Source organism: Oncorhynchus nerka, linkage group LG27 (assembly GCF_034236695.1).
Source record: "Oncorhynchus nerka isolate Pitt River linkage group LG27, Oner_Uvic_2.0, whole genome shotgun sequence".
Classification (NCBI taxonomy): Eukaryota; Metazoa; Chordata; class Actinopteri; order Salmoniformes; family Salmonidae; genus Oncorhynchus; species Oncorhynchus nerka.
Genome location: NC_088422.1, coordinates 41671870 through 41686988, shown reverse-complemented (window position 1 = coordinate 41686988; position 15119 = coordinate 41671870). Strand labels below are relative to the sequence as shown.

Genomic DNA, 15119 nt, shown 5'->3' with positions numbered 1-15119 from the left:
TATATGTGTGTGTGTCATTGAGTGACTCACAGTGCAGTATCCAGGATGTCTCTCTCTCTCTCCACTCAGGCTGCTCTCCTATCAGCACTCAGTCTGTTGGAGTGGTAGTAGTCTGCCATTTTTACTCACCCCTATTATCCAGACAGAAAGTAAGGATCTAGCCCAGATTAGCAGTTATGTCTCTGAGAACGTGTAGGCAGCAGACCCTATGTGTAGGCAGAAGACCCTAGGTGTAGACAGCAAGCCCTAGGTGTAGACAGTAGACGCTAGGTGTAGACAGCAGACCCTAGGTGTAGACAGCAGACCCTAGGTGTAGACAGCAGACCCTAGGTGTAGACAGCAGATCCTAGGTGTAGGCAGAAGACCCTAGGTGTAGACAGCAGACCCTAGGTGTAGACAGCAGACCCTAGGTGTAGGCTGCAGTTCCTAGGTGTAGACAGTAGACCCTGGGTGTAGGCAGCAGTTCCTAGGTGTAAACAGCAAACCCTAGGTGTAGGCAGCAGACCCTAGGTGTAGATGGCATTTGCATCCAAAATGACACCCGATTCCCTTTATGGTGCACTTATTTGGACCAGAGCCCTGGTCAAAATTTGGGACACATCCACATACTGTCTCCTGCAAGCCAGCAGACCTTAGGCCTAGCCTAGGCTTCCTACATCAGGAATCTTATCTGGCTATCTATAGAGGAGAACTGGAAATGTCTGTTGATGTCATGTAATGTGTGACTGTGCCTTAATGCACAGCATTGTGTCACAGTGTGCTGTAGCCAGATCACTACCCACTATCTCTACTGGGAGATTGAAGTGGAGGAGAATACATGCAAACAAGCGTTGCATTTTAGTCATAGATGAGCTCATCCATCATATGGCTCTTTAAAATTCCTTTCAGTGCAGTGCTGTGAATGTACTATATGAGGGAAATGTATATGAGTAATGCTTTGTGTCTAAAAATGTAAACTGCTTGATTCCAGCCAGCAAAAAAAAAAGTTAATTATGTTTGTGACTGTTGAATTGTGAAAATAATACGTCACAATACAATGAGCTGAAGTCAACTTAAAAAGGAATAATTTTGGTCTGAAGTTTTAATAGTTTTTAATCAGTCTGCCAATGACCCTGCCTGGTGGGGTCGTTTCCTGGTAGAAATGGCTGTGTCTGTCTCCTGGCAGCCAGGTGCATTTAGCTCTCTCATCCTCTCTTTATCTCTCTCGTTCTCACTCTATCCCTTTCACTCTCTTTCTCAATATATCTCTTTCTTCACCTCTCTCTCTCTCCATGTCTTTACTTACTGTATCTGTCTTCCTCCACTCTCTCTCTCTCCCCTCTCTCTCTCTCTCTCTCTCTCTCTCTCTCTCTCCGCCCCCTCTGATTCCCCCCTCTCTCTGTCAGGATAATGTGTTTCTGCAGCAGGCGGGCAGCACAGATGGAGTCTCAGGGAGCGGTCCTCATCCCATCACTCCCCACTTTGTATTACTCCATACAACTGCTGAATTACCTCCATTTGCATCCCACCAGGAACCAAATGATCAAGCCCACGAGGAGTGTAGATTGTTTCTGTCCCCTGGAACTGTGGCGTATAGAGCTTACTGATGTGCTCAGTGTACAGCTGGCCCCTAAGCACCATGCTCCTCTAACCTACAGGGTTTGGAAAGTATTTGCTGGGGCTGGTTTATACTGCACACCACACACAGTGCATACATACACACCACGCATTGATGAATCGTGTCATTTTTTTGTTATATTCAGGTGTCCATTTATCCCTAAAATGTCTGATTCTGTGCAGCAAAGCTTTGTGTGAAAAATAAACAACATCCTCCTTCATGCAGGGAGAGATTTGTTTTGTTTTTACTATTTGTTGACTGATAGCCTTTTTTACTGAACCTGTGTGTGTGTGTGTGTGTGTGTGTGTGTGTGTGTGTGTGTGTGTGTGTGTGTGTGTGTGTGTGTGTGTGTCTGTGTGTGTGTGTGTGTGTGTTCCTTGCAGGGCAGTGAGGAGGGAGACGTGGACAAGAACAAGTGTTGCACACTGTGTAACATGTCCTTCACCTCAGCAGTGGTGGCACAGTCACATTACCAAGGCAAAATCCACGCCAAGAGACTAAAGCTGCTGCTGGGGGAGCAGCCTGCCATCACAGCAAAAGGTTTGTGTCTCTTTCTTTCTCTCTCTCTCTCTCTCTCTCTCTCTCTCTCTCTCTCTCTCTCTCTCTCTCAATTTATTAGCATGGGAAACATATGTTTACAATGCCAAAGCAAGTGAAATGGATAAACAAAAGTATCTCTCTCTAACTCATTCTCATTTACAGACTAAGCAGCTGCATTTTGTTTCCCTGTGTGATGACATCAGATAATCCGATGAGATTTGCATTAACAGATGTGACAGAGATGTTTACCACAGAGATGTATGTTACGACATATGTGCTTGTCCTCACACACAAAGGTGCTAGCTTTGACAAGCAAACAAGTAGGCAGGCAGAAAGGCAGAAAGCCACAGGTAGACTTTGGGATACCAGCTCACCTAGCTTGCTAAAACAGAGAGAGGAGCTGCAGCTCGTGTGTGTGGACTGGTGAAGAATCTAATTTTATCTTCTTTTTTTTTGTCCGTGGGTGTTTTGATTAGATCCAATCATCGTCTGCTGCAGCACCTCAGGGTTGAGGAAAGTCTGGACGATATTGTAAACCACAGCAGCTGCTCCCCGTGCCGCAAATCTGTTTACAAATTGACAGTTGAGAGAATAATGAAAGCTGGCCATGGGGGAAATTAGGATTAGAAAAAATAACCACACTTTTATTTAATCAGATCACTCCCCCTTATGCAACACCTGAGACCTGGATATCCAGAGAGGATGCAGGAAGTGAATACAAAAATCATCAACTTTGCTTATTTGGGGTATCCTTTCTCTTAAGAATATCTATACTGATGGTACGTTTTATTTCATGTGTCTGTTAATTCAGATATCCTTGACCAAAACTTTTAGCTTAGTGTAAAGCCCTCTGTGCTTTTTGTTTGAGTCTGTGCAATAGCCCACTATTGTTAGTTAGTGGAGAATCAGACTGATTCAATACATGGTTTGTGTTAATAGAAAAGAGATGCCAAGGCCTGAAACTGCCACAATTCTCATCGTAGCAGTCGTCGCCTGAGTCTCTGTCTGTGTGGGTGTGTTTGTGTGTGTAAATGTTTCTTTGTCAGTTCTATATGTAGCCAAAGAGTTGTACAAAATGAAGCACATAAAGCTGAAACATATCTAGGCCCAGTCCCAGTCAGTTACCCTGGAAGCTCAGGCTTGTTTTTCCTTCAGCGCTTTCTGTTCTGGGAACATTGCTTTCCTCCTCCTACTCTCGTCTTATCCTCCATTCAGCCCCCTTTCGATAACACTTTATTTGGATGGTCCATTTGTAAATGCTCTACAGACTATCAGTAACATTTCAACTATCTACTAACCCTAACCTTAACCCTTATTCTAAACCTAACCCTAACTGTAACCTTAGCAAGCAGTTGCTTATCAACAGATGGACCATCCGGACTTTCCAAATAAACTGTGACCCCCCTTTCTCCCAGTGAGTCCACACTCAGGGTATGAGGGCAGAGCAGCAGAGAGGCATGCTGTGTCACCCTTTCGCCGCACATCATCATCCATCAGCATTCACGCTGCCTGGCCCTCGGCTGTAACTGACCCCAGGAGTCAGCTCAAATTGTGTGTGGTACTGAAAGGACCCTAGTCTCAAAGAAAAAACATTTGAAAAGGAAAATGATAAACAAAGCAGCTGACTAGCTTAAAAGCTCTTTGGTTCACGAGTGACGTGTGTTTAACCCTGATACGTGTTGTTTTGTAGAATTCACACATGGATGTGTTGTACACATGGACCACGTGCTACTCAGAATCGGACAATCCAGTTAATATTCCCGGTATTCCATGATCAGACCTTGTGTCCCACTATGTGGCAGGAATGATTCTGCATGTAATATGTGCATTAGGGCATCCCTTTAAAGATAAGGCTGTTGTGCCGTAAATAATATGGTGGTGGAGACCTAGAGGGAGAGTAGTGGTCGCTTCCAAGCAGGGTGAGGCATGTCCCTGCAGCCTTCATCAACCATTACAGGCCTGAACCCCTCTCCTCCTCCTCCCCCTTGCTTCGTCCTCTTTGTCCTTGCCCCCCTCCTCCTCTTCCTCCTCCCCCTTGCTTCGTCCTCTTTGTCCTTCTCCCCTCCTCCTCAACCTCCTTCTCCTCCTCTGTCATGATGTTGGTGACATAACCACCTCCTCAGCCTGCAGCTTCAGGGAGCTACTGTAACCACGGTGCAGGAAGTAGAGTATACTGCAATCAAGGTTTTACAATCAGTGTGGCATTATGTTTTGTTTCCGCTTGATTTCCTTAAACTGAGGAAGTGCTCAGTGCTCCGCTGTGGTATTTAGAGACAGCAGGGAATCAGCAGTACAGTAGCCTACTGGGTCATGTTAGTAGGGAGGTTACTAGAGGACAGAAACGTTATTCCTCATAGAGTGAGCTGTGTTTCGCTCCTCCCTTCGTAAAACCTTGGTTACTTTACATAACATTTTGATTTATTTGGTATAATGTATGCTGATTGCTGATACTGTAAAATAGTGGTTAGATAAAACTCTGTTCTGCTGTGTCTGCTATTTCTCCTCATGCCTCCCTGTCTGTCACTGACAGATTCAGTCATTAACCACGCCATCTGTGGCCAATGGTTCGGAACAGAGGATGCTCCTCTCCCAACCGAGGGAGGCCAGACAGAGCAATCAATCGCACTGTCACCCAACAAACACAGCTAGAGCCACAGACAGACAGACAGACCCCAGCCATAGTGTGCATCCCAAATGTAACCCTATTTCCCATTTAGGGCACTACTTTTGACCAGGGCTCATATGCTATATTAGACTATATTGAAAATAGGGTGCCATTTGGGACTAACACATACTGTAGGCTGCCTCTCAAAATGGAACATTCTCCAGACGTGTTGATCTCTCTGCATTTTCCTTTTGTCTGTCATTCACCGTCACCAAATCCACATTTCAACATGTTTAACCTACGTCCAGAAGGGCTTTTAGTTCTGTTGTTTACAAAAACAACTTGAAAAAAATCTAATAAAAATGATGATGATGAGAAATGGAGATTGTAGCCACTGTACTAAACCCATAACCCACTTCACCTACAGTAAACACATGAATGTTTTAATATATAACACCTCCATTCTCCTGCAGAATGACAGGACAATCGACAGTATGTGTAGGTTGGAGATGCTAGCTTCTGCACACTTAAATATGCTAGCTGCTGAAATTAATGGATTTATTGAGAACTACTTTTGTGCACTACACCCATAGGGCTCTGGTCAAAAGTAGTGCACTATATAGGAAATAGGGTACCATTTGGAAGGCCGAAAATGTCCGGAAGATAAATCCACCAGGGCCTCAGGAAGCCTGTGCTTATTGATTTCTACATAATGAACATTATTGAAGTGGCCGGGTGCCTCTGTTAATCCTCCCGTCTCCAAGGGAACTGTTGTTTCAGCCTTTCCGCCTTCAGCCAATAACACAAAACACAAAACCCCAGGATCTGCAGCTCTGTTGTTTCAGCCTTTCAGCCTTCAGCCAATGACACCTCACTCTGGCTGCGTCCTGAATGACACACTATTCCTATTCCTATATAGTGCACTACTTTCAACCGACTTTTTGTCGTAGTACTGCACTATATAGGGAAAGGCATTTACCCCAACTAGAGGCGGCCCCCTCAGTTTCATTTGGACATCAGTGAGCCCCCTCAGAAAACCGAAAATGGTGCTTGACGCCCTCTGGGCGCACACATCCAACCACAACCACTGCTAGAGCTGCTTATATTCAGGATAGCTTTACTCTAGATTCCCTCTCCTTTTATGGTATGTGTGTGATGAAGTATGACTGTATAAATGATTATGCCCTTTTAATTGAACTCCTCGTAGACCTGGTTAGTTGTATGGTAATATGTGTGCATAATCACTGACCCATATACGGTTGCTACATGCTTTCACATGCTTCTTTAGTCTAAGGTTAATCGTTAGCACACTGAGCTGTCCAATTTCCGCCTCTGCTAATGCTGTTTTTGACTTGGGTAGCTCTGAATAAACGTTAATTCGCCATTAGTATTCTTATGTCCCGTAATATCCCAAATGGCTAATCACTTTCTCTGAGCCCTGTCGACAGCTTATATTGAACATTTCTGTCCAGTCTCCAAGCTCCAACAGGCAATGAGTGAGCAGAATAGTTTGAATGTCATTTCCCTACAACCACAACAGCATAATGCTGGAATATATTTTCTCCGCATTTGGTTAAGTACGGCATTCATTCGAGTTAATTGTGAAATAATTTTGAGAAAGCACATTCTGAAGTTTATAACCTTGGGTTTTTAGCATCATTACATCTAATGGAAAGGCTAGCTGCTGCACACTTAAGGATCCATTACGGTATATGATCCCAGTACATTACATTTACATTTAAGTCATTTAGCAGACGCTCTTATCCAGAGCGACTTACAAATTGGTGCTTTCACCTTATGACATCCAGTGGAACAGCCACTTTACAATAGTGCATCTAAGTCTTTTAAGGGGGGGGGGTGAGAAGGATTACTTTATCCTATCCTAGGTATTCCTTAAAGAGGTGGGGTTTCAGGTGTCTCCGGAAGGTGGTGATTGACTCCGCTGTCCTGGCGTCGTGAGGGAGTTTGTTCCACCATTGGGGGGCCAGAGCAGCGAACAGTTTTGACTGGGCTGAGCGGGAACTGTACTTCCTCAGTGGTAGGGAGGCGAGCAGGCCAGAGGTGGATGAACGCAGTGCCCTTGTTTGGGTGTAGGGCCTGATCAGAGCCTGGAGGTACTGAGGTGCCGTTCCCCTCACAGCTCCGTAGGCAAGCACCATGGTCTTGTAGCGGATGCGAGCTTCAACTGGAAGCCAGTGGAGAGAGCGGAGGAGCGGGGTGACGTGAGAGAACTTGGGAAGGTTGAACACCAGACGGGCTGCGGCGTTCTGGATGAGTTGTAGGGGTTTAATGGCACAGGCAGGGAGCCCAGCCAACAGCGAGTTGCAGTAATCCAGACGGGAGATGACAAGTGCCTGGATTAGGACCTGCGCCGCTTCCTGTGTGAGGCAGGGTCGTACTCTGCGGATGTTGTAGAGCATGAACCTACAGGAACGGGCCACCGCCTTGATGTTAGTTGAGAACGACAGGGTGTTGTCCAAGATCACGCCAAGGTTCTTAGCGCTCTGGGAGGAGGACACGATGGAGTTGTCAACCGTGATGGCGAGATCATGGGAACGGGCAGTCCTTCCCCGGGAGGAAGAGCAGCTCCGTCTTGCCGAGGTTCAGCTTGAGGTGGTGATCCGTCATCCACACTGATATGTCTGCCAGACATGCAGAGATGCGATTCGCCACCTGGTCATCAGAGGGGGGAAAGGAGAAGATTAATTGTGTGTCGTCTGCATAGCAATGATAGGAGAGACCATGTGAGGTTATGACAGAGCCAAGTGACTTGGTGTATAGTGAGAATAGGAGAGGGCCTAGAACAGAGCCCTGGGGGACACCAGTGGTGAGAGCGCGTGGTGAGGAGACAGATTCTCGCCACGCCACCTGGTAGGAGCGACCTGTCAGGTAGGACGCAATCCAAGCATGGGCCGCGCCGGAGATGCCCAACTCGGAGAGGGTGGAGAGGAGGATCTGATGGTTCACAGTATCGAAGGCAGCCGATAGGTCTAGAAGGATGAGAGCAGAGGAGAGAGAGTTAGCTTTAGCAGTGCGGAGTTCCTCCGTGATACAGAGAAGAGCAGTCTCAGTTGAATGACTAGTCTTGAAACCTGACTGATTTGGATCAAGAAGGTCATTCTGAGAGAGATAGCGGGAGAGCTGGCCAAGGACGGCACGTTCAAGAGTTTTGGAGAGAAAAGAAAGAAGGGATACTGGTCTGTAGTTGTTGACATCGGAGGGATCGAGTGTAGGTTTTTTCAGAAGGGTGCAACTCTCGCTCTCTTGAAGACGGGAGGGACGTAGCCAGCGGTCAGGGATGAGTTGATGAGCGAGGTGAGGTAAGGGAGAAGGTCACCGGAAATGGTCTGGAGAAGAGAGGAGGGGATAGGGTCAAGCGGGCAGGTTGTTGGGCGGCCGGCCGTCACAAGACGCGAGATGTCATCTGGAGAGAGAGGGAGAAAGAGGTCAGAGCACAGGGTAGGGCAGTGTGAGCAGAACCAGCGGTGTCGCTTGACTTAGCAAACGAGGATCGGATGTCGTCGACCTTCTTTTCAAAATGGTTGACGAAGTCATCTGCAGAGAGGGGGAGGAGGATTCAGGAGGGAGGAGAAGGTGGCAAAGAGCTTCCTAGGGTTAGAGGCAGATGCTTGGAATTTAGAGTGGTAGAAAGTGGCTTTAGCAGCAGAGACAGGAGGAAAATGTAGAGAGGAGGGAGTGAAAGGATGCCAGGTCCGCAGGGAGGCGAGTTTTCCTCCATTTCCGCTCGGCTGCCCGGAGCCCTGTTCTGTGAGCTTGCAATGAGTCGTCGAGCCACGGAGCGGGAGGGGAGGACCGAGCCGGCCTGGAGGATAGGGGACATAGAGAGTCAAAAGATGCAGAAAGGGAGGAGAGGAGGGTTGAGGAGGCAGAATCAGGAGATAGGTTGGAGAAGGTTTGAGCAGAGGGAAGAGATGATAGGATGGAAGAGGAGAGAGTAGCGGGGGAGAGAGAGCGAAGGTTGGGACGGCGCAATACCATCCGAGTAGGGGCAGTGTGGGAAGTGTTGGATGAGAGCGAGAGGGAAAAGGATACAAGGTAGTGGTCGGAGACTTGGAGGGGAGTTGCAATGAGGTTAGTGGAAGAACAGCATCTAGTAAAGATGAGGTCGAGCGTATTGCCTGCCTTGTGAGTAGGGGGAAGGTGAGAGGGTGAGGTCAAAGAGGAGAGGAGTGGAAAGAAGGAGGCAGAGAGGAATGAGTCAAAGGTAGACGTGGGGAGGTTAAAGTCGCCCAGAACTGTGAGAGGTGAGCCGTCCTCAGGAAAGGAGCTTATCAAGGCATCAAGCTCATTGATGAACTCTCCGAGGGAACCTGGAGGGCGATAAATGATAAGGATGTTAAGCTTGAAAGGGCTGGTAACTGTGACAGCATGGAATTCAAAGGAGGCGATAGACAGATGGGTAAGGGGAGAAAGAGAGAATGACCACTTGGGAGAGATGAGGATCCCGGTGCCACCACCCCGCTGACCAGAAGCTCTCGGGGTGTGCGAGAACACGTGGGCGGACGAAGAGAGAGCAGTAGGAGTAGCGGTGTTGTCTGTGGTGATCCATGTTTCCGTCAGTGCCAAGAAGTCGAGGGACTGGAGGGAGGCATAGGCTGAGATGAACTCTGCCTTGTTGGCCGCAGATCGGCAGTTCCAGAGGCTACCGGAGACCTGGAACTCCACGTGGGTCGTGCGCGCTGGGACCACCAGATTAGGGTGGCCGCGGCCACGCGGTGTGGAGCGTTTGTATGGTCTGTGCAGAGAGGAGAGAACAGGGATAGACAGACACATAGTTGACAGGCTAGAGAAGAGACTACGCTAATAAATGTAAATGTACCATCTGAACCTGGATGCAGCCCTGCATGGTTCACGCGTAGTTGATTAAAAACCCTATAGCAGGGCTGTCAAACTCATTCCATGGAAGGCCTAGTGTCTGCTGTTTAAAAAAAATATATATATTAACCCCTACACGACAATGTGAGGGGGAGTTCCTTACTAATTAGTGACCTTAATTCATCAATTAAGTACAAAGGAGGAGTGAAAACCCGTACCGGTTCTGTCTAATATACAGCTGTACAGCTGCACAGCTTGCATGTGGTCTCGCCCGCTTGGAAGTGTGTATTGAGAAAATATTTAGTTTTCTTCTGTATGGGGGGGGGGGGGGGGGATAGAAAGGCAGAAGGGGATAGAAAGCCCTGAAGGGAAGGTTTTGTAGGAACAGATAAATACACAGAATTCAGAACGCTTTGATCCTTCTCTTTTTTGATCTGATTCTGAATCTCAACAGATTTCTAAATATTAATTCAGAATAAGACTGCGCTGTATATGTGTGCTCTGAATGCTGTTCAATATCCTGTTTTTATATGAAGCAAAAGGTGGTTATTTTCTTATTGGACATTAAAGCTATACCATAAAGAGGATGAAGATATTAGTTGGCCTTCGCTTCAGATGAAATGCAGCATGAGTTTAGCATCCTTAGCCATTTGGGTTATTTGCATACTGTACCTGAAAAATAAATGACCAATTTCACTGCCTACAGTGTGGTGGGTGTATTTAGGTCATTGCTTTATGCTAGTTTATCCAGATAGAATAAAGACACCTCCTTAGGATCTCTCTCTCTCTCTCTCTCTCTCTCTCTCTCTCTCTCTCTCTCTCTCTCTCTCCTGATACAGTTAAAGTCGGAAGTTTACATACACCTAGGTGGTCATTAAAACTCGTTTTTCAACCACTCCACACATTTCTGTGAACAAACTATAGTTTTGGCAAGTCGGTTAGGACATCTACTTTGTGCATGACACAAGTAAAGTTTTCCAACATTTGTTTACACTGTATCACAATTCCAGTGGGTCAGAAGTTTACATACACTAAGTTGACTGTGCCTTTAAACAGCTTGGAAAATTCCAGAAAATTAGGTCATGGCTTTAGAAGCTTCTGATAGATAGGCTAATTGACATAATTTGAGTCAATTGGAGGTGTACCTGTGGATGTATTTCAAGGCCTACCTTCAAACTCAGTAACTCTTTACTACATGGGAAAATCAAATGAAATCAGCCAAGACCTCAGAAAAATGTTTGTAGACCTCCACAAGTCTGGTTCATCCTTGGGAGCAATTTCCAAACGCCTGATGCTAACACGTTCATCTCTACAAACAATAGCAATAGTATGCAAGTATAAACACCATGGGACCACGCAGCCGTCATACCACTCGGGAAGGAGACGCGTTCTGTCTCCTAGAGACAGCGGCAGGGTAGCCTAGTGGTTAGAGCGTTGGACTAGTAACCGAAAGGTTGCAAGTTCGAATCCCCGAGCTGACAAGGTACAAATCTGTCGTTCTGCCCCTGAACCTAGGCCGTCATTGAAAATAAGAATTTGTTCTTAACTGACTTGCCTAGTAAAATAAAGGTAAAATATATTTTTTTAAATGAACGTACTTTGGTGCGAAAAGTGCAAATCAATCCCAGAACAACAGTGAAGGACCTTGTGAAGATGCTGGAGGAAACGGGCACAAAAGTATCTATATCCACAGTAAACCGAGTCCTACAGTATATCGACATAACCAGAAAGGCCACTCAGCAAGGAAGAAGCCACTGCTCCAAATCCACCATAAAAAAGCCAGACTACGGTTTGCAACTGCACATGGGTACAAAGATTGTACTTTTTGGAGAAATGTCCTCTGGTCTGATGAAAAAGGGGGAGGCTTGCAAGCTGAAGAACACCATCCCATCCGTGAAGCACAAGGGTGGCAGCATCATGTTGTGGGGGTGCTTTGCTGTAGGAATAGATGGCATCATGAGGACGGAAAAGTATGTGGACATATTGAAGCAACATCTCAAGACATCAGTCAGGAAGTTAAAGCTTGGTCGCAAATGGGTCTCCCAAATGGATAATGACCCCAAGCATACATCCAAAGTTGTGGCAAAATGGCTTAAGGAAATCAAAGTCAAGGTATTGGAATGGCCATCATAAAGCCCTGACCTCAATCCTATAGAAAATCTGTGGGCAGGACTGAAAAAGTGTGTGAGGCCTACAAACCTGACTCAGTTACGCCAGCTCTGCCAGGAGGAATGGACCAAAATTCATCTAACTTATTGTGGGAGACTTGGGTCAAACGTTTCGGGTAGCCTTCCACAAGTTAAACAATTTAAAGGCAATGCTACCAAATACTAATTGTGAGTGTATGTAAACGTCTGACCCACTGGGAATGTGATTGAAAGAAATAAAAGTTGAAATAAATAATTGTCTCTATTATTCTGACATTTCACATTCTTAAAATAAAGTGGTGATCCTAACTGACCTAAGACAGGGAATTTTTACTAGGGTTATAAATGTCAGGAATTGTTAAAAACTGAGTTTAAATGTATTTGGCTAAGGTGTATGTAAACTTCCGACTTCAACTGTATACTAAATGTTATTCCATGCAAATTGGTTTGCAATGCAACTTAACCCATACATCTTTATACATTCCCCCAGGGTAATAAATAATATGAGAATTAATGTTATCTTCCCAACAACAATAAGAATCAATTCCAGAAATTCTATGGTTTCAATGGTGTAGCAATGATACAGTTTGCCATTCATTTTCTTTAGATTTATTTAACTAACCCTTTTAATTATTAGATTTAACCCATGGTGTGTCACTCTAACACGCATGATAAGCTTAATTAATTCACCTTCACATCTCATCAAACAGCAAAAAACTTATCAGTGTAACAGACATTTATGTTCAAGGTCTATTAAATAACTGCCATGGTGCCATTTGGAAGCGATCTAGCTTACTTATGATGTCTCCTTTACTTGATGATAATGAATGACATCCATCAGTTCTGCTCTACTGCTGTCTGATTACAAAAAAAAATCTATTTGACAGATTTCCTAAAATGCAAATGTTTTCCCCAGCCACCACTTTTTCAGAGGTGATAACAAATTATATCAAAACCTTCAGTCTCAAATCTAATGACAGTGAGTGTCAGTCTGAGTTTTGTTTACTGCAGAAAGAATTTGAGGAAAGATATGACTGACACTTCCTTTGTTCACACAGGTAAACAAGGTACTGTAGCTCCTTCAGAAAATACTCATTTGAATGACTGAACGATGGAAAGAAAGCAAAGTGGCGAGGGGATGAAGAGGGGGGGAAAGGATGGCAGTAATTCGAGAGAATTTTGACACTTTTATATTAGTTCTTCTACTTGCCCCCTACCTGCTCCAAATGCACTGCTTCTTTTTTATTGAGTCCCCCTGTTACTTCCCACTCTCATTATATGCTTTCTTTGTTACCTTGCGGCAACAAGGTCAGAGTGTGTCCCAAATGGCAGCTGATTCCCTATATAGTGCACTACTTTTGACCAGGGCCCATAGCGTATCCCCTTTGCCAGTCAACAAAGTAGCTGTCCTTTGCTGCAAAGGTCACGAGTCCATCTTCTTAACGGTGTTATACCCTCCTCTGCCTGCTGTTTTCTCCTCTCCATTTGTTTTTTAAATCCCAAGGACCTATACATATCTTTCTGCTCTGGAGAATGGATGGGTGTGCAGTTATTTACAGAGTCTGGGATCTCTCACAGAACAATGCAGAACAGTTATCACACCCCCAAAAAAGGGTGAATGATGAATGGGACTGGGGCCACCCCCAGTGAGGATAAAGACTTTAGGTATAAATAGGTGGCTGCTATCGTAATTAATGGGTTGTCTGAATGACGCAGGACTGGTGGTTATTAAGAGTAAGCTATAAGGCTCGGATGTGTATTTTGGGTTGTCATTTTGGGTTGTCCTTCTCATTGCTGTAATTACAGTGGGCTACAGAGAGCAACCTGAAGTAAAATTACTGTGATAATGGCTAATGGTGGAGGCTTTGTTTTCCCCATGGGCCCTGGTCAAAATAATTGCACTATACAGGGAATAGGGGGCCATTTTGGATGTATCCTTTGATAGGGTCCTGTTGTCACAGTGGGATAGCTTAATTTCCACCATTGCTTATTTGCATCCAGTAATTATGAAGTTGTTCTAGTAATTTATGAAAATGTAGGATAAATATTCCTATCAAAGGTTTATTAGCAATCTGTGTTTTATTTCCTACTTCTTAGTCTAACCAGGACTGGAATCAACATACAGTCTCTCTACATCACTACTAACTAAGATCACAATAGTAAATGCATCCTGTAGATTATTCACTCATTGACTAATATCTCTTGTAAATGTTTTCATCTTCACAACAGAGGTCCACGTACTGATACAATACTTTCACATATAGTTAATTTTAATGCAGGAGCATGCATCTACTTTCAAAATGACGGAGGCTAATCAGAGGCTAAATAAAGAACCACTGCCCTAGATTTGACAAAAAAATAACTTTATTTATTTTCAGTCCAAAAACTACAACCTTTTCCCTGAGCCTGAATTTGATGGATGTTTTCCCTAAACCTCAGAGCAGCTCAGTCGATACTGTAACATGTCACTGCTGCTGGGGGAGGTTGATATCCGTGGTGTAACAACAAGCAGACACAGTCAAAACCACTCAGGCGCCTTTGCCCAGCTCCTCTGCCCAGGCTGTACATTTTATGGGTCAACTGGTTAGCACATTAGGCTCCTGTCACAAAAATAATAACTGACACGTTTTGGTTATTCTTTCCTTCCGAATGGCATTTGACCAAAATGCCCGTCTCAGAAGTTATTTGGTTGTCAAGAGGAAAAGCCGGCCTTGTTGACCCAAAATGTCATGCAATTCATCTCTTTTTTACACTTGCTACTTAAACTTTAAACCAACCTGAAGAGTCTAATGACAATAATTAGCATTTATAAAATGTGCCTTGGGGATCTGAGTGTTTTTGTTTGGTAGCCTAGTGGGTACTGTAAATGTCACAGCCACAATTATTAATGACATAAAGAGCTGCCCTTTATAAATTATTCAGGAAATGGTTGACAGGACAAATGCTGATAACTTCACAAGCTATGAATATCAGCATGATGATGATACCATGGTAGAAAACAGAGTTTGATTGTAGATTCTTAGCTTCAGCCACCTCCATTATTGATAAAGATGAGAAAAAAGACTATTAAATAAGTAATATTAACACTGAGCTATATTGTATGCTCAAACAAATGGGGAAATTATATCATTTTACACTAACACAACTGCTCAGAGAAAGACGTTTTATTTAACACGTCATCTTTTAGTAAAAAAATTCAGATCGGTGTCAAAATGATTGGCACCCCTGTTTTCATTACTTTGTGCACCCTCCTCTTGAAGGATAATGGCACTGAGCCTTTTTCTATCATGTTTAGTGAGATTGGAGAACACATTGGGAGGGATCTTATACCAGAACCTTTGATCTGTACTTATGGTCTGCCCTCTTCAATTCAAACCTCAGGTTTTCAATGGGG

The 15119-nt window shown here is 44.7% G+C and overlaps 1 protein-coding gene across 2 annotated transcripts in view; it reads left to right on the top strand.

Annotated features, from left to right (window-relative positions):
* Window positions 1-15119, top strand: part of zmat4a (zinc finger, matrin-type 4a) — a 149694-nt gene that overhangs the window by 93220 nt on the left and 41355 nt on the right. For both annotated transcript variants that reach the window (XM_029638237.2, XM_065011686.1), the window contains exon 4: window positions 1981-2137. In XM_029638237.2, coding sequence (XP_029494097.1) covers window positions 1981-2137 — 157 coding nt within the window. The remainder of the gene's footprint in view (window positions 1-1980; window positions 2138-15119) is intronic.